Here is a 27,737-nt window from a genome sequence, read left to right on the forward strand (position 1 = left end):
ATACGTTTTCAAACCCTTTTGTTGTGTCAAGGCTAAATTAGTTCAGGAGTGAAAATGTGCTTAACAAGTCACATAATAGGTTGCGATGGACTCACGCTGTGTGCAGTAATAGTGTTTCACATTATTTTTGAATGACTTTCTCATCTCTGTACCTCACATATTATCTGTAAGGTCCCTCAGTCGAGCAGTGAATTTCAAACACATTCAACCACAAAGACCAGGGAGGCTTTCCAATGACTAGCAATGAAGGACACCTATTGGTAGCTGATATTGAATATCCCTTTGAGCACAGTGAAGTTATTAAATATACTTTGGATGGTGTATAAATACGCCCAGTCACTGCAAAGATACAGGCGTCCTTCCTAACTCAGTTACTGGAGAGGAAGGAAACCGCTGAGGGATTTCACCATGAGGCCAATGGTGACTTTAAAACAGTTAAAGAGTGTAATGGCTGTGATAGGAGAAAACTGAGGATGGATCAACAACATTTTAGTTTCTCCACAATACTAACCGAATTGACAGAGTAAAAAGAAGGAAGCCCGTACAGAATACAAATTTTCCAATACATGAATTGTTTTTGCAACAAGGCCCTTAAAATAATACTGCAAAAAATGTGGCAAAGCAATGACATTTTTGTTCTGAATACCTAGTGTTATGTTTGGAGCAAATACAATACATCACATTACTGAGTACCACACTCGATATTTTCAAGCATAGTGGTGGCTGCATCATGTTATGGGTATGCTTGAAATTGTTAAGGACTGGGGAGTTTTTCAGGATAAAAAATGTACTGAATGGAGCTTAGCACAGGAAAAATCCTAGAGGAAAACTGGTTCAGTCTTTCCACCATACACTGGGAGGTTAATTCACCATTCAGTAGGACAATAACCTATAACACACAGCCAAATCTACACTGGAGTTGCTTACCAAGAATTTTGGTAAGCAACAGTGAATGTTCCTGAGTGGCTGAATTACAGTTTTGACTTAAGTCTATGTTAAAATATATGGCAAGACCTGAAAATGTTTGTCTAGCTAGCACTGATCAATGACCAATTTGACTGAGCTTGAAGAATTTTGAAATTAATCATGGGAAAGTGTTGCACAATCCAGGTGTGAAAAGCTCTTAGAGTCTTACCCAGAAAGACACACTGCTGTAATCGCTGTCAAAGGTGATTCTAACATTGACTCAGTGTTATTTTATATATATTTTTTTTTTACAAATGTTAGAATTTTTCTTCCACTTTGACATTGCAGAGTATGTTGTGTAAATCATTGACAAATATTGACAATTTAATCCATTTTAATTCCACTTTGTAACACAGCAGATTGTGGAAAATGTCAAGGGTTGTGAATGTTTTCTGAAGGCACTTTACCTCAGAGTTTACAATTGAGCAATTGAGGTCAGATAGAAATCATTTTCTTTTTTTGCTCCTGTTCATCTTTCTGTTTTCTACTCTTTGTAGTTGTGGCTCTGCGTTTTGATGGATGCTCTCCTTGCGTGTGTTTGATCTACTTCTCTCCTCTCCATTCCCCCTCTCATCTCTTTGGTCTACCAGGTGGTAGGAGTGGCTCAGGCCATCAACAAGAAGTGTGGAGAAAACGGTACTTTCACTGAACAGGATGAAAAGGTACTGGGGAGAAAGACACTGGTGTTCAAAGCTCTCTTTCTCTGAATCAAGCTCATAGTCTTGATTTCCCTGACAGGACTTCTCTGCCTACCTGGCCTTCTCCGGGATCGTCCTACACAACGCCCAGCTCTACGAGACGTCCCAGCTGGAAAACCGACGCAATCAGGTATGTTGCTGTGAGTGGATTCTTATGTTCTCAAAGTGTGTGTGTGAGTGTGTTTGTGTATGTGTGTGTACGTGCGTGCATATGTAACAAGCTCTCACGGTCTCACTGCAGAATAAGACATTCTCCAAACGTCACATTTTGAAGTTGCTCCAAACGTCAAATTTCAAAGTGTTTTTGTTGCTCCTGCTGCTCTGTATCGTTCCATTTTGCCAAACGTCAAATTTAGAAGTTAAATGTTTAGGCACTCAATCCGGAAGGTTAAGGTAAGGTTTAAGGTTTGGGATAGGATTAAAACATAAAGTTTAGGCACTCAATCCAAAAGGATGAGGCAAGAGACCATGACTGGGATTGAATACGCAACTTTCTGATCCTGAGATAATACCCAACCACTACCCCTGTTTACAACACCCTAGCAAAACCCAAGTCTACTTCATGGTAATAGTGCTCACTATTGCCCCTAGTGGAAGCTAGCAAAACCCAAGCCTACTTCATGGTAATGTGCTCACTATTACCCCTAGTGGAAGCTAGCAAAATCCAAGCCTACTTCATGGTAATAGTGTTCACTATTGCCCCTAGTGGAAGTTAGAAAAACCCAAGCCTACTTCATGGTAATAGTGCTCACTATTGCCCCTAGTGGAAGCTAGCAAAACCCAAGTCTACTTCATGGTAATAGTGCTCACTATTGCCCCTAGTGGAAGCTAGCAAAACCCAAGCCTACTTCATGGTAATAGTGCTCTCTATTGCCCCTAGTGGAAGGTTTTGACGGCATTTCTCAACGTCCTCAGGAGATGGATAGACATGCAATTTCTGGAACAATCTCCCTGGCATATGCGAAAGGTGTGTGTGGGTGTGTTACCATGCTTTCTTGTGAGTGTGTGTTCGTGTGTTTGTGTATGAGTATGTGGGTGTGAGAACATGCTGTCATATGTTTGTGTGTGTTAGTGGTTTACTCTGTCTCCCCCAGGTGCTGTTGGACCTGGCCAGTCTGATTTTGGAGGAGCAGCAGTCTCTCGAGGTGTTACTGAGGAAGATAGCAGGCACCATCCTCTCCTTTATGCAGGCCCAGGGCTGCACTGTCTTCATAGCTGATGGAGACTCTATGGTGGGTTCACACGTGCACACACACACACACACACACACACACACACACACACACACACACACACACACACACACACACACACACACACACACACACACACACACACACACACACACACACACACTCACACACACACACACACTCACTCACTCACTCACTCACTCACTCACTCACTCACTCACTCACTCACTCACTCACTCACTCAATACATGCTTGCCAGGGCAGTACACAGAACTTTCAGGGGGCAGGTGCTCAAAATGGAAAAAATAGCACCCACTGGTGAAATGATGAATCATAATTCATATCTCGAAATTCACAACATAACTGATTGCTTCTGTAGCTAAGATTTGACCATTCTTGAGCATAGCCCTATTTATTTCTCTAACAACACTCATCCCAAATTGTAAGCAGGCTACACAGTGCCTCCTAAAGACATGATTGACATTGGGAAAAGGGGGTAGGCTGATCAATGGTGTTAAATCTGCTAGTTAATATTTAGATTGCGATTTATCTCCAATGCTCTTAAATATTAACTTAATAATATAGTATTGCTAATCTTCTAACTCATGACATATGGCTGGCTAGTTGCTTGTGTGGTTGCTTGTTTTAGTAAATGATGGTTAGTTAGAGTCTAGACTACCTGTGATGCTGCTGCTCTGATGTGCAACTCCCGACTGAAGAGGGGATGGAGTCGGAGGGTCGTTGATTCAGCCGCTCTCTATGTCTGCAAGTATCAGCCAACCAGACCCAAAATTGATGATGTAAATCAAGTGTTATCAAGTGTTAATAAAATGTTATGCTGCTGTGGCAGCACTGTGGATATTTCAACAAGGGAGCTTGCTACACACACTCGACCAGTGACCACGTCTCAAGCCATACATGTTTGGATATCGGGCGCATGCAATCTCCGTACAGGGCAGTCTCCGTACAGGGCAGTCTCCGTACAGGGCTTCATCCGTACAGGGCAGTCTACGTACAGGGCAGTCTACGTACAGGGCAGTCTCCGTACAGGGCAGTCTCCGTACAGGGCGGTCTCCGTACAGGGCTTCCTCCGTACAGGGCTTCCTCCGTACAGGGCAGTCTACGTACAGGGCAGTCTCCGTACAGGGCTTCCTCCGTACAGGGCAGTCTATGTACAGGGCAGTCTACGTACAGGGCAGTCTCCGTACAGGGCAGTCTCCGTACAGGGCAGTCTCCGTACAGGGCGGTCTCCGTACAGGGCTTCCTCCGTACAGGGCTTCCTCCGTACAGGGCAGTCTACGTACAGGGCAGTCTACGTACAGGGCTTCCTCCGTACAGGGCAGTATACGTACAGGGCAGTCTACGTACAGGGCTTCCTCCGTACAGGGCAGTCTACGTACAGGGCAGTCTACGTACAGGGCAGTCTACGTACAGGGCTTCCTCCGTACAGGGCAGTCTACGTACAGGGCAGTCTACGTACAGGGCTTCCTCCGTACAGGGCTTCCTCCGTACAGGGCAGTCTACGTACAGGGCAGTCTACGTACAGGGCAGACTGAGAAAAACTTGACGATGTCACAACGACTTAAGGGCACTGGGTTCAGAACAACATAGACCAAAAAAAACGGAAGAAAGCACCCAAAAGGCCACTTGGCGAGTGGGAAGGCAAAGGGACAGGTGCTCGGGCACAGGTAGACCCGTATCTGTGCAGGTGCCTGATGCTTGCACGTGCACACACATTCAAAGAGACAAAAGAGAGAATGAATAGAGGTGCCACAGAATGACAGAAAGAGATAAATAAGGAGATGAATGCCTTGATTGACACTGGGTAGGCGGAGAGGGCAGCGCAGTCCACCTTGTTCACAGTTTCATGGTGAGCGAGAGAACAATTATAAAAGAGAGAGAAAGACAGGAATGATCAAAGAGAAAATGGAAGAGATTGTATTGACAGTGAATAGACATGTCTCAGCGAGGAGAGAATAACTACAGGACTTCCAAGGTATTCTATAGAGAACCATTCTGTTCTGTATTCCTCTTGTGTAGCCCCAGCCTTGAATACCTTTTGACGTTTTCTATTCAGACAGCCCATTGACAACACAGCAATCTTCAATGTCGTTGGTATGAATGATGATGCTTAATCAAGGGAGAAGTTCAAAATAATTCCCATTCATTTCGGGATCAAGGTCCATGGATTTCCCCTAGGCCTACTCTATTGAATGTTCAATACAGACTGCATGGAATTTGGACTGAGCTCGGCCACTTTTGTACGAAAACATTGAACAAAATTATATTTTGTGTTCGACTATCCCAGACAGCATCCATTGAGAGGCCCTCAGCATTTAGCCGAGTACTCGCGATGCAATCAGCATTAACAATTGAAGGCTGTTTTGTTCCCTTGTTAGTGGGGGAAATATGAAATGCCATTGTAATAGAGAAAATGAATGACTGCATTGAGCCCAGTCCACTAGACAATGAGAAACATTATACAAGAAGTGCTTGTTTGTGTTCTTTCTGCCTCCTATGGTTATGAGAGAAACGGAACTGAATGGGACTTGGCTTGTCTGTTCAGATCTAAACTGCAACTAGCACATAGAGTAATATGACTGCTGGTGACTATGGAAACTAGTACATAGAGTAATATCACTGCTGATGGCTATGGAAACTAGTACATAAAGTAATATGTCTGCTGGTGGCTATGGAAACTAGTACATAGAATCATGTGACTGCTGGTGGCTATGGAAACTAGTACATAGAGTAATATGACTGCTGGTGGCTATGGAAACTGGTACATAGAGTAATATGGCTGCTGGTGGCTATGGAAACTAGCACATAGAGTAATATGACTGCTGGTGACTATGGAAACTAGTACATAGAGTAATATCACTGCTGATGGCTATGGAAACTAGTACATAAAGTAATATGTCTGCTGGTGGCTATGGAAACTAGTACATAGAGTAATATCACTGCTGATGGCTATGGAAACTAGTACATAGAATAATGTGACTGCTGCTGGCTATGGAAACTAGTATATAGAGTAATATGACTGCTGGTGGCTTTGGAAACTAGTACATAGAGAAATATGACTGCTGGTGGCTATGGAAACTAGTACATGGAAACTAGTACATAGAGTAATATGACTGCTGTTGGCTATGGAAACTAGTACATAGAATAATGTGACTGCTGGTGGCTATGGAAACTGGTACATAGAGTAATATGACTGCTGGTGGCTATGGAAACTCGTACATAGAGAAATGTGGCTGCTGGTGGCTATGGAAACTAGTACATAGAGTGATATGACTGCTGGTGGCTATGGAAACTAGTACGTATAATAATTTGACTGCTGGTGACTATGGAAACTAGTCCATATAGTAATATGACTGCTGGTGGCTATGGAAACTAGTACATAGATTAATGTGACTGCTGGTGGCTATGGAAACTAGTACATATAGTAATATGACTGCTGGTGGCTATGGAAACTAGTACATAGAGTAATTTGACTGCTGGTGGCTATGGAAACTAGTATATAGAATAATGTGACTGCTGGTGGCTATGGAAACTAGTACATAGAGTAATATGACTGCTGGCGGCTATGGAAACTAGTACATATAGTAATATGGCTGCTGGTGACTATGGAAACTAGTACATAGAATAATATGGGTGCTGGTGACTATGGAAACTAGTACATAGAATAATGTGACTGCTGGTGGCTATGGAAACTAGTATATAGAGTAATATGACTGCTGGTGGCTATGGAAACTATTTCATATAGTAATATGACTGCTGTTGGCTATGGAAACTAGTACATAGAGTAATATGACTGCTGGTGGCTATGGAAACTAGTACATAGAGTAATATGACTGCTGGTGGCTATGGAAACTAGTCCATATAGTAATATGACTGCTGGTGGCTTTGGAAACTAGTACATAGATTAATGTGACTGCTGGTGGCTATGGAAACTAGTACATAGAGTAATTTGACTGCTGGTGGCTATGGAAACTAGTATATAGAGTAATATGACTGCTGGGGTCTATGGAAACTAGTACATAGAGTAATATGACTGCTGATGGCTATGGAAACTAGTACATAGAGTAATATGACTGCTGGTGGCTATGGAAACTACTACATAGAGTAATATGACTGCTGATGGCTATGGAAACTAGTACATAGAGTAATATGACTGCTGGTGGCTATGGAAACTAGTACATAGAGAAATGTGACTGCTGGTGGCTATGGAAACTAGTACATATAGTAATATGGCTGCTGGTGACTATGAAACTACTACATAGAATAATGTGACTGCTGCTGACTATGGAAACTAGTATATAGAGTAATATGACTGCTGGTGGCTATGGAAACTAGTACATATAGTAATATGGCTGCTGGTGACTATGGAAACTACTACATAGAATAATGTGACTGCTGCTGACTATGGAAACTAGTATATAGAGTAATATGACTGCTGGTGGCTTTGGAAACTAGTACATAGAGAAATGTGACTGCTGGTGGCTATGGAAACTAGTACATAGAGTAATATGACTGCTGGTGGCTATGGAAACTAGTACGTATAATAATTTGACTGCTGGTGACTATCGAAACTAGTCCATATAGTAATATGACTGCTGGTGGCTATGGAAACTACTACATAGAGTCATATGACTGCTGATGGCTATGGAAACTACTACATAGAGTAATATGACTGCTGATGGCTATGGAAACTACTACATAGAGTCATATGACTGCTGGTGGCTATGGAAACTAGTACATAGATTAATATGACTGCTGGTGGCTATGGAAACTAGTACATAGAGTAATATGACTGCTGGTGGCTATGGAAACTAGTACATAGAGTAATATGACTGCTGATGGCTATGGAAACTAGTACATAGAGTAATATGACTGCTGATGGCTATGGAAACTAGTACATAGAGTAATATGACTGCTGGTGGCTATGGAAACTAGTACATAGAGTAATATGACTGCTGATGGCTATGGAAACTAGTACATAGAGTAATATGACTGCTGATGGCTATGGAAACTAGTACATAGAGTAATATGACTGCTGGTGGCTATGGAAACTAGTACATAGAGTAATATGACTGCTGATGGCTATGGAAACTAGTACATAGAGTAATATGACTGCTGATGGCTATGGAAACTAGTACATAGAGTAATATGACTGCTGATGGCTATGGAAACTAGTACATAGAGTAATATGACTGCTGATGGCTATGGAAACTAGTACATAGAGTAATATGACTGCTGGTGGCTATGGAAACTAGTACATAGAGTAATATGACTGCTGGTGGCTATGGAAACTAGTACATAGAGTAATATGACTGCTGATGGCTATGGAAACTAGTACATAGAGTAATATGACTGCTGGTGGCTATGGAAACTACTACATAGAGTAATATGACTGCTGATGGCTATGGAAACTAGTACATAGAGTAATATGACTGCTGGTGGCTATGGAAACTAGTACATAGAGAAATGTGACTGCTGGTGGCTATGGAAACTAGTACATAGAGTAATATGACTGCTGGTGGCTATGGAAACTAGTACATATAGTAATATGGCTGCTGGTGACTATGGAAACTACTACATAGAATAATGTGACTGCTGCTGGCTATGGAAACTAGTATATAGAGTAATATGACTGCTGGTGGCTTTGGAAACTAGTACATAGAGAAATGTGACTGCTGGTGGCTATGGAAACTAGTACATAGAGTAATATGACTGCTGGTGGCTATGGAAACTAGTACGTATAATAATTTGACTGCTGGTGACTATCGAAACTAGTCCATATAGTAATATGACTGCTGGTGGCTATGGAAACTACTACATAGAGTCATATGACTGCTGATGGCTATGGAAACTACTACATAGAGTAATATGACTGCTGATGGCTATGGAAACTACTACATAGAGTCATATGACTGCTGATGGCTATGGAAACTACTACATAGAGTAATATGACTGCTGATGGCTATGGAAACTACTACATAGAGTCATATGACTGCTGGTGGCTATGGAAACTATTTCATATAGTAATATGACTGCTGTTGGCTATGGAAACTAGTACATAGAGTAATATGACTGCTGGTGGCTATGGAAACTAGTACATAGAGTAATGTGACTGCTGGTGGCTATGGAAACTAGTATATAGAGTAATTTGACTGCTGGTGGCTATGGAAACGAGTATATAGAGTAATATGACTGCTGGTGGCTATGGAAACTATTTCATATAGTAATATGACTGCTGGTGGCTATGGAAACTAGTACATAGAGTAATATGACTGCTGGTGGCTATGGAAACTAGTACATGGAAACTAGTACATAGAGTAATATGACTGCTGGTGGCTATGGAAATTAGTACGTAGAGTAATATGACTGCTGTTGGCTATGGAAACTAGTACATAGAATAATGTGACTGCTGGTGGCTATGGAAACTGGTACATAGAGTAATATGACTGCTGGTGGCTATGGAAACTAGTACATAGAGTAATTTAACTGCTGGTGGCTATGGAAACGAGTATATAGAGTAATATGACTGCTGGTGGCTATGGAAACTCGTACATAGAGAAATGTGGCTGCTGGTGGCTATGGAAACTAGTACATAGAGTAATATGACTGCTGGTGGCTATGGAAACTAGTACGTATAATAATTTGACTGCTGGTGACTATCGAAACTAGTCCATATAGTAATATGACTGCTGGTGGCTATGGAAACTAGTACATAGATTAATGTGACTGCTGGTGGCTATGGAAACTAGTACATATAGTAATATGACTGCTGGTGGCTATGGAAACTAGTACATAGAGTAATTTGACTGCTGGTGGCTATGGAAACTAGTATATAGAGTAATATGACTGCTGGTGGCTATGGAAACTAGTACATATAGTAATATGGCTGCTGGTGACTATGGAAACTAGTACATAGAATAATATGGGTGCTGGTGACTATGGAAACTAGTACATAGAATAATGTGACTGCTGGTGGCTATGGAAACTAGTATATAGAGTAATATGACTGCTGGTGGCTATGGAAACTATTTCATATAGTAATATGACTGCTGTTGGCTATGGAAACTAGTACATAGAGTAATATGACTGCTGGTGGCTATGGAAACTAGTACATAGAGTAATGTGACTGCTGGTGGCTATGGAAACTGGTACATAGAATAATGTGACTGCTGGTGGCTATGGAAACTAGTACATAGAATAATGTGACTGCTGGTGGCTATGGAAACTAGTATATAGAGTAATTTGACTGCTGGTGGCTATGGAAACGAGTATATAGAGTAATATGACTGCTGGTGGCTATGGAAACTATTTCATATAGTAATATGACTGCTGGTGGCTATGGAAATTAGTACGTAGAGTAATATGACTGCTGTTGGCTATGGAAACTAGTACATAGAATAATGTGACTGCTGGTGGCTATGGAAACTGGTACATAGAGTAATATGACTGCTGGTGGCTATGGAAACTAGTACATAGAGTAATTTGACTGCTGGTGGCTATGGAAACGAGTATATAGAGTAATATGACTGCTGGTGGCTATGGAAACTAGTACATATAGTAATTTGACTGCTGGTGGCTATGGAAACGAGTATATAGAGTAATATGACTGCTGGTGGCTATGGAAACTCGTACATAGATAAATGTGGCTGCTGGTGGCTATGGAAACGAGTATATAGAGTAATATGACTGCTGGCGGCTAAGGAAACTAGTACGTATAATAATTTGACTGCTGGTGACTATGGAAACTAGTACATAGATTAATGTGACTGCTGGTGGCTATGGAAACTAGTATATATAATAATGTGACTGCTGGTGGCTATGGAAACTAGTAAATAGAGTAATATGACTGCTGGCGGCTATGGAAACTAGTACATAGAGTAATTTGACTGCTGGTGGCTATGGAAACTGGTATATAGAGTAATATGACTGCTGGTAGCTATGGAAACTAGTACATAGATTAATGTGACTGCTGGTGGCTATGGAAACTAGTACATTTAGTAATATGACTGCTGGTGGCTATGGAAACTAGTCCATATAGTAATATGACTGCTGGTGGCTATGGAAACTAGTACATAGAGTAATTTGACTGCTGGTGGCTATGGAAACTAGTATATAGAGTAATATGACCGCCGATGGCTATGGAAACTAGTACATAGAGTAATATGACTGCGTGTGGCTATGGAAACTAGTACATAGATTAATGTGACTGCTGGTGGCTATGGAAACTAGTACATATAGTAATATGACTGCTGGTGGCTATGGAAACTAGTATATAGAGTAATTTGACTGCTGGTGGCTATGGAAACTAGTATATAGAATAATGTGACTGCTGGTGGCTATGGAAACTAGTACATAGAGTAATATGACTGCTGGCGGCTATGGAAACTAGTACATATAGTAATATGGCTGCTGGTGACTATGAAACTAGTACTGCTGGTGACTATGGAAACTAGTACATAGAATAATGTGACTGCTGGTGGCTATGGAAACTAGTATATAGAGTAATATGACTGCTGGTGGCTATGGAAACTATTTCATATAGTAATATGACTGCTGTTGGCTATGGAAACTAGTACATAGAGTAATATGACTGCTGGTGGCTATGGAAACTAGTACATAGAGTAATGTGACTGCTGGTGGCTATGGAAACTGGTACATAGAATAATGTGACTGCTGGTGGCTATGGAAACTAGTACATAGAATAATGTGACTGCTGGTGGCTATGGAAACTAGTATATAGAGTAATTTGACTGCTGGTGGCTATGGAAACTAGTATATAGAGTAATATGACTGCTGGTGGCTATGGAAACTATTTCATATAGTAATATGACTGCTGGTGGCTATGGAAATTAGTACGTAGAGTAATATGACTGCTGTTGGCTATGGAAACTAGTACATAGAATAATGTGACTGCTGGTGGCTATGGAAACTGGTACATAGAGTAATATGACTGCTGGTGGCTATGGAAACTAGTACATAGAGTAATTTGACTGCTGGTGGCTATGGAAACTAGTATATAGAGTAATATGACTGCTGGTGGCTATGGAAACTAGTACATATAGTAATTTGACTGCTGGTGGCTATGGAAACGAGTATATAGAGTAATATGACTGCTGGTGGCTATGGAAACTCGTACATAGATAAATGTGGCTGCGTGGCTATGGAAACTAGTACATAGAGTAATATGACTGCTGGCGGCTAAGGAAACTAGTACGTATAATAATTTGACTGCTGGTGACTATGGAAACTAGTACATAGATTAATGTGACTGCTGGTGGCTATGGAAACTAGTATATATAATAATGTGACTGCTGGTGGCTATGGAAACTAGTAAATAGAGTAATATGACTGCTGGCGGCTATGGAAACTAGTACATAGAGTAATTTGACTGCTGGTGGCTATGGAAACTGGTATATAGAGTAATATGACTGCTGGTAGCTATGGAAACTAGTACATAGATTAATGTGACTGCTGGTGGCTATGGAAACTAGTACATTTAGTAATATGACTGCTGGTGGCTATGGAAACTAGTCCATATAGTAATATGACTGCTGGTGGCTATGGAAACTAGTACATAGAGTAATTTGACTGCTGGTGGCTATGGAAACTAGTATATAGAGTAATATGACCGCCGATGGCTATGGAAACTAGTACATAGAGTAATATGACTGCGTGTGGCTATGGAAACTAGTACATAGAGAAATGTGACTGCTGGTGGCTATGGAAACTAGTACATAGAATAATGTGACTGCTGGTGACTATGGAAACTAGTACATAGAATAATGTGACTGCTGGTGGCTATGGAAACTAGTACATAGAGTAATATGACTGCTGGTGGCTATGGAAACTAGTACATAGAATAATGTGACTGCTGGTGGCTATGGAAACTGGTACATAGAGTAATATGACTGCTGGTGGCTATGGAAACTAGTACATAGAGTAATTTGACTGCTGGTGGCTATGGAAACGAGTATATAGAGTAATATGACTGCTGGTGGCTATGGAAACTCGTACATAGAGAAATGTGGCTGCTGGTGGCTATGGAAACTAGTACATAGAGTAATATGACTGCTGGTGGCTATGGAAACTAGTACATAGAGAAATGTGACTGCTGGCGGCTAAGGAAACTAGTACATATAATAATTTGACTACTGGTGACTATGGAAACTAGTCCATATAGTAATATGACTGCTGGTGGCTTTGGAAACTAGTACCTAGAGAAATGTGACTGCTGGTGGCTATGGAAACTAGTACATAGAGTAATATGACTGCTGGTGGCTATGGAAACTAGTACATATAGTAATATGACTGCTGGTGACTATGGAAGCTAGTACATAGAATAATGTGACTGCTGGTGGCTATGGAAACTAGTACATAGAGTAATATGACTGCTGGTGGCTATGGAAACTAGTACATAGAGTAATATGGCTGCTGGTGACTATGGAAACTACTACATAGAATAATGTGACTGCTGGTGGCTATGGAAACTAGTATATAGAGTAATATGACTGCTGGTGGCTATGGAAACTATTTCATATAGTAATATGACTGCTGGTGGCTATGGAAATTAGTACGTAGAGTAATATGACTGCTGTTGGCTATGGAAACTAGTACATAGAATAATGTGACTGCTGGTGGCTATGGAAACTGGTACATAGAGTAATATGACTGCTGGTGGCTATGGAAACTAGTACATAGAGTAATTTAACTGCTGGTGGCTATGGAAACGAGTATATAGAGTAATATGACTGCTGGTGGCTATGGAAACTCGTACATAGATAAATGTGGCTGCTGGTGGCTATGGAAACTATTACATAGAGTAATATGACTGCTGGCGGCTAAGGAAACTAGTACGTATAATAATTTGACTGCTGGTGACTATGGAAACTAGTCCATAGATTAATGTGACTGCTGGTGGCTATGGAAACTAGTATAAAGAATAATGTGACTGCTGGTGGCTATGGAAACTAGTACATAGAGTAATATGACTGCTGGTGGCTATGGAAACTAGTACATAGAATAATGTGACTGCTGGTGGCTATGGAAACTGGTACATAGAGTAATATGACTGCTGGTGGCTATGGAAACTAGTACATAGAGTAATATGACTGCTGGTGGCTATGGAAACTAGTACATAGAGTAATTTGACTGCTGGTGGCTATGGAAACGAGTATATAGAGTAATATGACTGCTGGTGGCTATGGAAACTCGTACATAGAGAAATGTGACTGCTGGTGGCTATGGAAACTAGTATATAGAGTAATATGACTGCTGGTGGCTATGGAAACTAGTACATAGAGTAATATGACTGCTGGTGGCTATGGAAACTAGTACATAGAATAATGTGACTGCTGGTGGCTATGGAAACTAGTATATAGAGTAATATGACTGCTGGTGGCTATGGAAACTGGTACATAGAATAATGTGACTGCTGGTGGCTATGGAAACTAGTATATAGAGTAATATGACTGCTGGTGGCTATGGAAATTAGTACGTAGAGTAATATGACTGCTGTTGGCTATGGAAACTAGTACATAGAGTAATATGACTGCTGGTGGCTATGGAAACTAGTACATAGAGTAATATGACTGCTGGTGGCTATGGAAACTAGTACATAGAGTAATTTGACTGCTGGTGCTTATGGAAACGAGTATATAGAGTAATATGACTGCTGGTGGCTTTGGAAACTAGTACATAGAGTAATATGACTTCTGATGGCTATGGAAACTAGTACATAGAGTAATATGACTGCTGGTGGCTATGGAAATTAGTACGTAGAGTAATATGACTGCTGGTGGCTATGGAAACTAGTACATAGAGTAATATGACTTCTGATGGCTATGGAAACTAGTACATAGAATAATGTGACTGCTGGTGGCTATGGAAACTGGTACATAGAGTAATATGACTGCTGGTGGCTATGGAAACGAGTATATAGAGTAATTTGACTGCTGGTGGCTATGGAAACGAGTATATAGAGTAATATGACTGCTGGTGGCTATGGAAACTCGTACATAGAGAAATGTGGCTGCTGGTGGCTATGGAAACTAGTACATAGAATAATGTGACTGCTGGTGGCTATGGAAACTGGTACATAGAGTAATATGACTGCTGGTGGCTATGGAAACTAGTACATAGAGTAATTTGACTGCTGGTGGCTATGGAAATGAGTATATAGAGTAATATGACTGCTGGTGGCTATGGAAACTAGTACATAGAGTAATATGGCTGCTGGTGACTATGGAAACTAGTACATAGAATAATGTGACTGCTGGTGGCTATGGAAACTAGTATATAGAGTAATATGACTGCTGGTGGCTATGGAAACTATTTCATATAGTAATATGACTGCTGGTGGCTATGGAAATTAGTACGTAGAGTAATATGACTGCTGTTGGCTATGGAAACTAGTACATAGAATAATGTGACTGCTGGTGGCTATGGAAACTGGTACATAGAGTAATATGACTGCTGGTGGCTATGGAAACTAGTACATAGAGTAATTTGACTGCTGGTGGCTATGGAAACGAGTATATAGAGTAATATGACTGCTGGTGGCTATGGAAACTCGTACATAGAGAAATGTGGCTGCTGGTGGCTATGGAAACTAGTACATAGAGTAATATGACTGCTGGTGGCTATGGAAACTAGTACATAGAATAATTTGACTGCTGGTGACTATGGAAACTAGTCCATATAGTAATATGACTGCTGGCGGCTAAGGAAACTAGTACGTATAATAATTTGACTGCTAGTGGCTATGGAAACTAGTACATAGACTAATTTGACTGCTGGTGGCTATGGAAACTTGTACATAGAGTAATTTGACTGCTGGTGGCTATGGAAATTAGTACGTAGAGTAATATGACTGCTGGTGGCTATGGAAACTAGTACATAGAGTAATTTGACTGCTGGTGGCTATGGAAACGAGTATATAGAGTAATATGACTGCTGGTGGCTATGGAAACTCGTACATAGAGAAATGTGGCTGCTGGTGGCTATGGAAACTAGTACATAGAGTAATATGACTGCTGGTGGCTATGGAAACTTGTACATATAGTCATTTGACTGCTGGTGGCTATGGAAACTAGTACATAGAATAATGTGACTGCTGGTGACTATGGAAAGTCGTACATATAGTCATTTGACTGCTGGTGGCTATGGAAACTAGTATATAGAGTAATATGACTGCTCGGGGCTATGGAAACTAGTACATATAGTAATATGAATGCTGATGGCTATGGAAACTACTACATAGAGTCATATGACTGCTGGTTGCTATGGAAACTAGTACATAGAGAAATGTGACTGCTGGTGGCTATGGAAACTAGTACATAGAATAATGTGACTGCTGGTGACTATGGAAAGTCGTACATAGAGTAATATGACTGCTGGTGGCTATGGAAACTATTTCATATAGTAATATGACTGCTGGCAGCTATGGAAACTAGTACATAGAGTAATATGACTGCTGGTGACTATGGAAGCTAGTACATAGAATAATGTGACTGCTGGTGGCTATGGAAACTAGTACATGTGGTAATATGGCTGCTGGTGACTATGGAAACTAGTACATAGAATAATGTGACTGCTGGTGGCTATGGAAACTAGTATATAGAGTAATATGACTGCTGGTGGCTATGGAAATTAGTATGTAGAGTAATATGACTGCTGTTGGCTATGGAAACTAGTACATAGAGTCATATGACTGCTGGTGGCTATGGAAACTAGTACATAGAGAAATGTGACTGCTGGTGGCTATGGAAACTAGTACATAGAGAAATGTGACTGCTGGTGGCTATGGAAACTAGTACATAGAATAATGTGACTGCTGGTGACTATGGAAAGTCGTACATAGTGTAATATGACTGCTGGTGGCTATGGAAACTATTTCATATAGTAATATGACTGCTGGCAGCTATGGAAACTAGTACATAGAGTAATATGACTGCTGGTGACTATGGAAGCTAGTACATAGAATAAAGTGACTGCTGGTGGCTATGGAAACTAGTACATAGAGTAATATGACTGCTGGTGGCTATGGAAACTAGTACATGTGGTAATATGGCTGCTGGTGACTATGGAAACTAGTACATAGAATAATGTGACTGCTGGCAGCTATGGAAACTAGTACATAGAGTAATATGACTGCTGATGGCTATTGAAACTAGTACATAGAGTAATATGACTGCTGGTGGCTATGGAAACTAGTACATAGAATAATGTGACTGCTGGTGGCTATGGAAACTGGTACATAGAGTAATATGACTGCTGGTGGCTATGGAAACTAGTACATAGAGTAATTTGACTGCTGGTGGCTATGGAAACGAGTATATAGAGTAATATGACTGCTGGTGGCTATGGAAACTCGTACATAGAGAAATGTGGCTGCTGGTGGCTATGGAAACTAGTACATAGAGTAATATGACTGCTGGTGGCTATGGAAACTAGTACATAGAATAATGTGACTGCTGGTGGCTATGGAAACTAGTACATAGAGTAATATGACTGCTGGTGGCTATGGAAACTAGTACATGTAGTAATATGGCTGCTGGTGACTATGGAAAGTAGTACATAGAATAATGTGACTGCTGGTGGCTATGGAAACTAGTATATAGAGTAATATGACTGCTGGTGGCTATGGAAACTATTTCATATAGTAATATGACTGCTGGTGGCTATGGAAATTAGTACGTAGAGTAATATGACTACTGTTGGCTATGGAAACTAGTACATAGAGTAATATGACTGCTGGCAGCTATGGAAACTAGTACATAGAGTAATATGACTGCTGATGGCTATGGAAACTAGTACATAGAGTAATATGACTGCTGGTGGCTATGGAAACTAGTACATAGAATAATGTGACTGCTGGTGGCTATGGAAACTGGTACATAGAGTAATATGACTGCTGGTGGCTATGGAAACTAGTACATAGAGTAATTTGACTGCTGGTGGCTATGGAAACTCGTACATAGAGAAATGTGGCTGCTGGTGGCTATGGAAACTAGTACATAGAGTAATATGACTGCTGGTGGCTATGGAAACTAGTACATAGAATAATGTGACTGCTGGTGGCTATGGAAACTAGTATATAGAGTAATATGACTGCTGGTGGCTATGGAAACTAGTACATAGAGTAATATGACTGCTGGTGGCTATGGAAATTAGTACGTAGAGTAATATGACTGCTGGTGGCTATGGAAACTAGTACATAGAATAATGTGACTGCTGGTGGCTATGGAAACTGGTACATAGAGTAATATGACTGCTAGTGGCTATGGAAACTAGTACATAGAGTAATTTGACTGCTGGTGGCTATGGAAACTCGTACATAGAGAAATGTGGCTGCTGGTGGCTATGGAAACTAGTACATAGAGTAATATGACTGCTGGTGGCTATGGAAACTAGTACATAGAATAATGTGACTGCTGGTGGCTATGGAAACTAGTACATAGAGTAATATGACTGCTGGTGGCTATGGAAACTAGTACATGTAGTAATATGGCTGCTGGTGACTATGGAAAGTAGTACATAGAATAATGTGACTGCTGGTGGCTATGGAAACTAGTATATAGAGTAATATGACTGCTGGTGGCTATGGAAACTATTTCATATAGTAATATGACTGCTGGTGGCTATGGAAATTAGTACGTAGAGTAATATGACTACTGTTGGCTATGGAAACTAGTACATAGAGTAATATGACTGCTGGCAGCTATGGAAACTAGTACATAGAGTAATATGACTGCTGATGGCTATGGAAACTAGTACATAGAGTAATATGACTGCTGGTGGCTATGGAAACTAGTACATAGAATAATGTGACTGCTGGTGGCTATGGAAACTGGTACATAGAGTAATATGACTGCTGGTGGCTATGGAAACTAGTACATAGAGTAATTTGACTGCTGGTGGCTATGGAAACTCGTACATAGAGAAATGTGGCTGCTGGTGGCTATGGAAACTAGTACATAGAGTAATATGACTGCTGGTGGCTATGGAAACTAGTACATAGAATAATGTGACTGCTGGTGGCTATGGAAACTAGTATATAGAGTAATATGACTGCTGGTGGCTATGGAAACTAGTACATAGAGAAATGTGACTGCTGGTGGCTATGGAAACTAGTACATAGAGTAATATGACTGCTGGTGGCTATGGAAACTAGTACATATAGTAATATGGCTGCTGGTGGCTATGGAAACTAGTACATGTGGTAATATGGCTGCTGGTGACTATGGAAACTAGTACATAGAATAATGTGACTGCTGGCAGCTATGGAAACTAGTACATAGAGTAATATGACTGCTGATGGCTATTGAAACTAGTACATAGAGTAATATGACTGCTGGTGGCTATGGAAACTAGTACATAGAATAATGTGACTGCTGGTGGCTATGGAAACTGGTACATAGAGTAATATGACTGCTGGTGGCTATGGAAACTAGTACATAGAGTAATTTGACTGCTGGTGGCTATGGAAACGAGTATATAGAGTAATATGACTGCTGGTGGCTATGGAAACTCGTACATAGAGAAATGTGGCTGCTGGTGGCTATGGAAACTAGTACATAGAATAATGTGACTGCTGGTGGCTATGGAAACTAGTACATAGAGTAATATGACTGCTGGTGGCTATGGAAACTAGTACATGTAGTAATATGGCTGCTGGTGACTATGGAAAGTAGTACATAGAATAATGTGACTGCTGGTGGCTATGGAAACTAGTATATAGAGTAATATGACTGCTGGTGGCTATGGAAACTATTTCATATAGTAATATGACTGCTGGTGGCTATGGAAATTAGTACGTAGAGTAATATGACTACTGTTGGCTATGGAAACTAGTACATAGAGTAATATGACTGCTGGCAGCTATGGAAACTAGTACATAGAGTAATATGACTGCTGATGGCTATGGAAACTAGTACATAGAGTAATATGACTGCTGGTGGCTATGGAAACTAGTACATAGAATAATGTGACTGCTGGTGGCTATGGAAACTGGTACATAGAGTAATATGACTGCTGGTGGCTATGGAAACTAGTACATAGAGTAATTTGACTGCTGGTGGCTATGGAAACTCGTACATAGAGAAATGTGGCTGCTGGTGGCTATGGAAACTAGTACATAGAGTAATATGACTGCTGGTGGCTATGGAAACTAGTACATAGAATAATGTGACTGCTGGTGGCTATGGAAACTAGTATATAGAGTAATATGACTGCTGGTGGCTATGGAAACTAGTACATAGAGTAATATGACTGCTGGTGGCTATGGAAATTAGTACGTAGAGTAATATGACTGCTGGTGGCTATGGAAACTAGTACATAGAGTAATATGACTTCTGATGGCTATGGAAACTAGTACATAGAATAATGTGACTGCTGGTGGCTATGGAAACTGGTACATAGAGTAATATGACTGCTGGTGGCTATGGAAACGAGTATATAGAGTAATTTGACTGCTGGTGGCTATGGAAACGAGTATATAGAGTAATATGACTGCTGGTGGCTATGGAAACTCGTACATAGAGAAATGTGGCTGCTGGTGGCTATGGAAACTAGTACATAGAATAATGTGACTGCTGGTGGCTATGGAAACTGGTACATAGAGTAATATGACTGCTGGTGGCTATGGAAACTAGTACATAGAGTAATTTGACTGCTGGTGGCTATGGAAACTAGTATATAGAGTAATATGACTGCTGGTGGCTATGGAAACTCGTACATAGAGAAATGTGGCTGCTGGTGGCTATGGAAACTAGTACATAGAGTAATATGACTGCTGGTGGCTATGGAAACTAGTACATAGAATAATTTGACTGCTGGTGACTATGGAAACTAGTCCATATAGTAATATGACTGCTGGCGGCTAAGGAAACTAGTACGTATAATAATTTGACTGCTAGTGGCTATGGAAACTAGTACATAGACTAATTTGACTGCTGGTGGCTATGGAAACTCGTACATAGAGAAATGTGGCTGCTGGTGGCTATGGAAACTAGTACATAGAGTAATATGACTGCTGGTGGCTATGGAAACTTGTACATATAGTCATTTGACTGCTGGTGGCTATGGAAACTAGTATATAGAGTAATATGACTGCTGGGGGCTATGGAAACTAGTACATAGAGAAATGTGACTGCTGGTGGCTATGGAAACTAGTACATAGAATAATGTGACTGCTGGTGACTATGGAAAGTCGTACATATAGTCATTTGACTGCTGGTGGCTATGGAAACTAGTATATAGAGTAATATGACTGCTCGGGGCTATGGAAACTAGTACATATAGTAATATGAATGCTGATGGCTATGGAAACTACTACATAGAGTCATATGACTGCTGGTGGCTATGGAAACTAGTACATAGAGAAATGTGACTGCTGGTGGCTATGGAAACTAGTACATAGAATAATGTGACTGCTGGTGACTATGGAAAGTCGTACATAGAGTAATATGACTGCTGGTGGCTATGGAAACTATTTCATATAGTAATATGACTGCTGGCAGCTATGGAAACTAGTACATAGAGTAATATGACTGCTGGTGACTATGGAAGCTAGTACATAGAATAATGTGACTGCTGGTGGCTATGGAAACTAGTACATAGAGTAATATGACTGCTGGTGGCTATGGAAACTATTTCATATAGTAATATGACTGCTGGCAGCTATGGAAACTAGTACATAGAGTAATATGACTGCTGGTGGCTATGGAAACTAGTACATGTGGTAATATGGCTGCTGGTGACTATGGAAACTAGTACATAGAATAATGTGACTGCTGGTGGCTATGGAAATTAGTATGTAGAGTAATATGACTGCTGTTGGCTATGGAAACTAGTACATAGAGTAATATGACTGCTGGCAGCTATGGAAACTAGTACATAGAGTAATATGACTGCTGATGGCTATTGAAACTAGTACATAGAGTAATATGACTGCTGGTGGCTATGGAAACTAGTACATAGAATAATGTGACTGCTGGTGGCTATGGAAACTGGTACATAGAGTAATATGACTGCTGGTGGCTATGGAAACTAGTACATAGAGTAATATGACTGCTGATGGCTATGGAAATTAGTACGTAGAGTAATATGACTGCTGGTGGCTATGTAAATTAGTACATAGAGTAATATGACTGCTGGCAGCTATGGAAACTAGTACATAGAGTAATATGACTGCTGATGGCTATGGAAATTAGTACGTAGAGTAATATGACTGCTGGTGGCTATGGAAATTAGTACGTAGAGTAATATGACTGCTGATGGCTATGGAAATTAGTACGTAGAGTAATATGACTGCTGGCAGCTATGGAAACTAGTACATAGAGTAATATGACTGCTGATGGCTATGGAAATTAGTACGTAGAGTAATATGACTGCTGGTGGCTATGGAAATTAGTACGTAGAGTAATATGACTGCTGGCAGCTATGGAAACTAGTACATAGAGTAATATGACTGCTGATGGCTATGGAAACTAGTACATAGAGTAATATGACTGCTGGTGGCTATGGAAACTAGTACATAGAGTAATATGACTGCTGATGGCTATGGAAACTAGTACATAGAGTCATATGACTGCTGGTGGCTATGGAAACTAGTACATAGAGTAATATGACTGCTGGTGGCTATGGAAACTAGTACATATAGTAATATGACTGCTGGTGGCTATGGAAACTAGTACATATAGTAATATGACTGCTGGTGACTATGGAAGCTAGTACATAGAATAATGTGACTGCTGGTGGCTATGGAAACTAGTACATAGAGTAATATGACTGCTGGTGTCTATGGAAACTAGTACATAGAGTAATATGACTGCTGGTGGCTATGGAAACTAGTACATAGAATAATTTGACTGCTGGTGACTATGGAAACTAGTCCATATAGTAATATGACTGCTGGCGGCTAACGAAACTAGTACGTATAATAATTTGACTGCTAGTGGCTATGGAAACTAGTACATAGACTAATTTGACTGCTGGTGGCTATGGAAACTTGTACATAGAGTAATTTGACTGCTGGTGGCTATGGAAATTAGTACGTAGAGTAATATGACTGCTGTTGGCTATGGAAACTAGTACATAGAGTAATATGACTGCTGGTGGCTATGGAAACTAGTACATAGAGTAATTTGACTGCTGGTGGCTATGGAAACGAGTATATAGAGTAATATGACTGCTGGTGGCTATGGAAACTCGTACATAGAGAAATGTGGCTGCTGGTGGCTATGGAAACTAGTACATAGAGTAATATGACTGCTGGTGGCTATGGAAACTTGTACATATAGTCATTTGACTGCTGGTGGCTATGGAAACTAGTATATAGAGTAATATGACTGCTGGGGGCTATGGAAACTAGTACATAGAGAAATGTGACTGCTGGTGGCTATGGAAACTAGTACATAGAATAATGTGACTGCTGGTGACTATGGAAAGTCGTACATATAGTCATTTGACTGCTGGTGGCTATGGAAACTAGTATATAGAGTAATATGACTGCTCGGGGCTATGGAAACTAGTACATATAGTAATATGAATGCTGATGGCTATGGAAACTACTACATAGAGTCATATGACTGCTGGTGGCTATGGAAACTAGTACATAGAGAAATGTGACTGCTGGTGGCTATGGAAACTAGTACATAGAATAATGTGACTGCTGGTGACTATGGAAAGTCGTACATAGAGTAATATGACTGCTGGTGGCTATGGAAACAATTTCATATAGTAATATGACTGCTGGCAGCTATGGAAACTAGTACATAGAGTAATATGACTGCTGGTGACTATGGAAGCTAGTACATAGAATAATGTGACTGCTGGTGGCTATGGAAACTAGTACATAGAGTAATATGACTGCTGGTGGCTATGGAAACTAGTACATGTGGTAATATGGCTGCTGGTGACTATGGAAACTAGTACATAGAATAATGTGACTGCTGGTGGCTATGGAAACTAGTATATAGAGTAATATGACTGCTGGTGGCTATGGAAATTAGTATGTAGAGTAATATGACTGCTGTTGGCTATGGAAACTAGTACATAGAGTCATATGACTGCTGGTGGCTATGGAAACTAGTACATAGAGAAATGTGACTGCTGGTGGCTATGGAAACTAGTACATAGAATAATGTGACTGCTGGTGACTATGGAAAGTCGTACATATAGTCATTTGACTGCTGGTGGCTATGGAAACTAGTATATAGAGTAATATGACTGCTCGGGGCTATGGAAACTAGTCCATATAGTAATATGAATGCTGATGGCTATGGAAACTACTACATAGAGTCATATGACTGCTGGTGGCTATGGAAACTAGTACATAGAGAAATGTGACTGCTGGTGGCTATGGAAACTAGTACATAGAATAATGTGACTGCTGGTGACTATGGAAAGTCGTACATAGAGTAATATGACTGCTGTTGGCTATGGAAACTATTTCATGTAGTAATATGACTGCTGGCAGCTATGGAAACTAGTACATAGAGTAATATGACTGCTGGTGACTATGGAAGCTAGTACATAGAATAAAGTGACTGCTGGTGGCTATGGAAACTAGTACATAGAGTAATATGACTGCTGGTGGCTATGGAAACTAGTACATGTGGTAATATGGCTGCTGGTGACTATGGAAACTAGTACATAGAATAATGTGACTGCTGGTGGCTATGGAAACTAGTATATAGAGTAATATGACTGCTGGTGGCTATGGAAACTATTTCATATAGTAATATGACTGCTGGTGGCTATGGAAATTAGTATGTAGAGTAATATGACTGCTGTTGGCTATGGAAACTAGTACATAGAGTAATATGACTGCTGGCAGCTATGGAAACTAGTACATAGAGTAATATGACTGCTGATGGCTATTGAAACTAGTACATAGAGTAATATGACTGCTGGTGGCTATGGAAACTAGTACATAGAATAATGTGACTGCTGGTGGCTATGGAAACTGGTACATAGAGTAATATGACTGCTGGTGGCTATGGAAACTATTTCATATAGTAATATGACTGCTGGTGGCTATGGAAATTAGTATGTAGAGTAATATGACTGCTGTTGGCTATGGAAACTAGTACATAGAGTAATATGACTGCTGGCAGCTATGGAAACTAGTACATAGAGTAATATGACTGCTGATGGCTATTGAAACTAGTACATAGAGTAATATGACTGCTGGTGGCTATGGAAACTAGTACATAGAATAATGTGACTGCTGGTGGCTATGGAAACTGGTACATAGAGTAATATGACTGCTGGTGGCTATGGAAACTAGTACATAGAGTAATGTGGCTGCTGGTGGCTATGGAAACTAGTACATAGAGTAATATGACTGCTGGTGGCTATGGAAACTAGTACATAGAATAATGTGACTGCTGGTGGCTATGGAAACTAGTACATAGAGTAATATGACTGCTGGTGGCTATGGAAACTAGTACATGTAGTAATATGGCTGCTGGTGACTATGGAAAGTAGTACATAGAATAATGTGACTGCTGGTGGCTATGGAAACTAGTATATAGAGTAATATGACTGCTGGTGGCTATGGAAACTATTTCATATAGTAATATGACTGCTGGTGGCTATGGAAATTAGTACATAGAGTAATATGACTGCTGTTGGCTATGGAAACTAGTACATAGAGTAATATGACTGCTGGCAGCTATGGAAACTAGTACATAGAGTAATATGACTGCTGATGGCTATGGAAACTAGTACATAGAGTAATATGACTGCTGGTGGCTATGGAAACTAGTACATAGAATAATGTGACTGCTGGTGGCTATGGAAACTGGTACATAGAGTAATATGACTGCTGGTGGCTATGGAAACTAGTACATAGAGTAATTTGACTGCTGGTGGCTATGGAAACTCGTACATAGAGAAATGTGGCTGCTGGTGGCTATGGAAACTAGTACATAGAGTAATATGACTGCTGGTGGCTATGGAAACTAGTACATAGAATAATGTGACTGCTGGTGGCTATGGAAACTAGTATATAGAGTAATATGACTGCTGGTGGCTATGGAAACTATTTCATATAGTAATATGACTGCTGGTGGCTATGGAAACTAGTACATAGAGTAATATGACTGCTGATGGCTATGGAAATTAGTACGTAGAGTAATATGACTGCTGGTGGCTATGGAAATTAGTACGTAGAGTAATATGACTGCTGGCAGCTATGGAAACTAGTACATAGAGTAATATGACTGCTGATGGCTATGGAAACTAGTACATAGAGTAATATGACTGCTGGTGGCTATGGAAACTAGTACATAGAGTAATATCACTGCTGATGGCTATGGAAACTAGTACATATAGTCATATGACTGCTGGTGGCTATGGAAACTAGTACATAGAGTAATATGACTGCTGGTGGCTATGGAAACTAGTACATATAGTCATATGACTGCTGGTGACTATGGAAGCTAGTACATAGAATAATGTGACTGCTGGTGGCTATGGAAACTAGTACATAGAGTAATATGACTGCTGGTGGCTATGGAAACTAGTACATGTAGTAATATGGCTGCTGGTGACTATGGAAACTAGTACATAGAATAATGTGACTGCCGGTGGCTATGGAAACTAGTATATAGAGTAATATGACTGCTGGCAGCTATGGAAACTAGTACATAGAGTAATTTGACTGCTGGTGGCTATGGAAACTAGTACATAGAGTAATTTGTCTGCTGATGGCTATGGAAACTAGTACATAGAGTAATATGACTGTTGATGGCTATGGAAACTAGTACATAGAGTAATATGACTGCTGGTGGCTATGGAAACTAGTACATAGAGTAATTTGACTGCTGGTGGCTATGGAAACTAGTATATAGAGTAATATGACTGCTGATGGCTATGGAAACTAGTACATAGAGTAATATGACTGCTTGTGGCTATGGAAACTAGTACATAGAGTAAAATGACTGCTGGTGGCTATGAAAACTAGTACATAGAGTAATATGACTGCTGGTGGCTAGGGAAACTAGTACATAGAGTAATATGACTGCTGGTGGCTATGGAAACTAGTACATAGAGTAATATGACTGCTGGTGGCTATGGAAACTAGTACATAGAGAAATGTGACTGCTGGTGGCTATGGAAACTAGTACATAGAATAATGTGACGGCTGGTGACTATGGAAGCTAGTACATAGAGAAATGTGACTGCTGGTGGCTATGGAAACTAGTACATAGAATAATGTGACGGCTGGTGACTATGGAAGCTAGTACATAGAGTAATATGACTGTTGGTGACTATGGAAACTAGTATATATAGTAATATGACTGCTGGTGGCTATGGAAACTAGTACGTAGAGTCATATGACTGCTGGTGGCTATGGAAACTAGTACATAGAGTAATATGACTCTTGGTGACTATGGAAACTAGTACATAGAGTAATATGACTGCTGGTGGCTATGGAAACTAGTACATATAATAATTTGACTGCTGGTGGCTATGGAAACTTGTACATAGAGTAATATGACTGCTGGTGGCTATGGAAACTTGTACATAGAGTAATATGACTGCTGGTGGCTATTGAAACTAGTACATAGAATAATGTGACTGCTGGTGGCTATGGAAACTAGTATATAGAGTAATATGACTGCTGATGGCTATGGAAACTAGTACATAGAGTAATATGACTGCTTGTGGCTATGGAAACTAGTACATAGAGTAAAATGACTGCTGGTGGCTATGGAAACTAGTACGTAGAGTAATATGACTGCTGGTGACTATGGAAACTAGTCCATATAGTAATATGAGTGCTGATGGCTATGGAAACTAGTACATAGAATAATGTGACTGCTGGTGGCTATGGAAACTAGTATATAGA

At 40.4% G+C, this 27,737-nt stretch overlaps 1 protein-coding gene across 4 annotated transcripts in view; it reads left to right on the forward strand.

Annotated features, from left to right (window-relative positions):
* Window positions 1-27,737, forward strand: part of LOC118369142 (cGMP-specific 3',5'-cyclic phosphodiesterase) — a 113,695-nt gene that overhangs the window by 43,078 nt on the left and 42,880 nt on the right. For all 4 annotated transcript variants that reach the window (XM_052495741.1, XM_052495742.1, XM_052495739.1 and 1 more), the window contains exons 5-7: window positions 1,557-1,628; window positions 1,705-1,794; window positions 2,759-2,896. In XM_052495741.1, coding sequence (XP_052351701.1) covers window positions 1,557-1,628; window positions 1,705-1,794; window positions 2,759-2,896 — 300 coding nt within the window. The remainder of the gene's footprint in view (window positions 1-1,556; window positions 1,629-1,704; window positions 1,795-2,758; window positions 2,897-27,737) is intronic.

Source organism: Oncorhynchus keta, chromosome 35 (genome assembly GCF_023373465.1).
Source record: "Oncorhynchus keta strain PuntledgeMale-10-30-2019 chromosome 35, Oket_V2, whole genome shotgun sequence".
In the NCBI taxonomy this organism is placed as follows: Eukaryota; Metazoa; Chordata; class Actinopteri; order Salmoniformes; family Salmonidae; genus Oncorhynchus; species Oncorhynchus keta.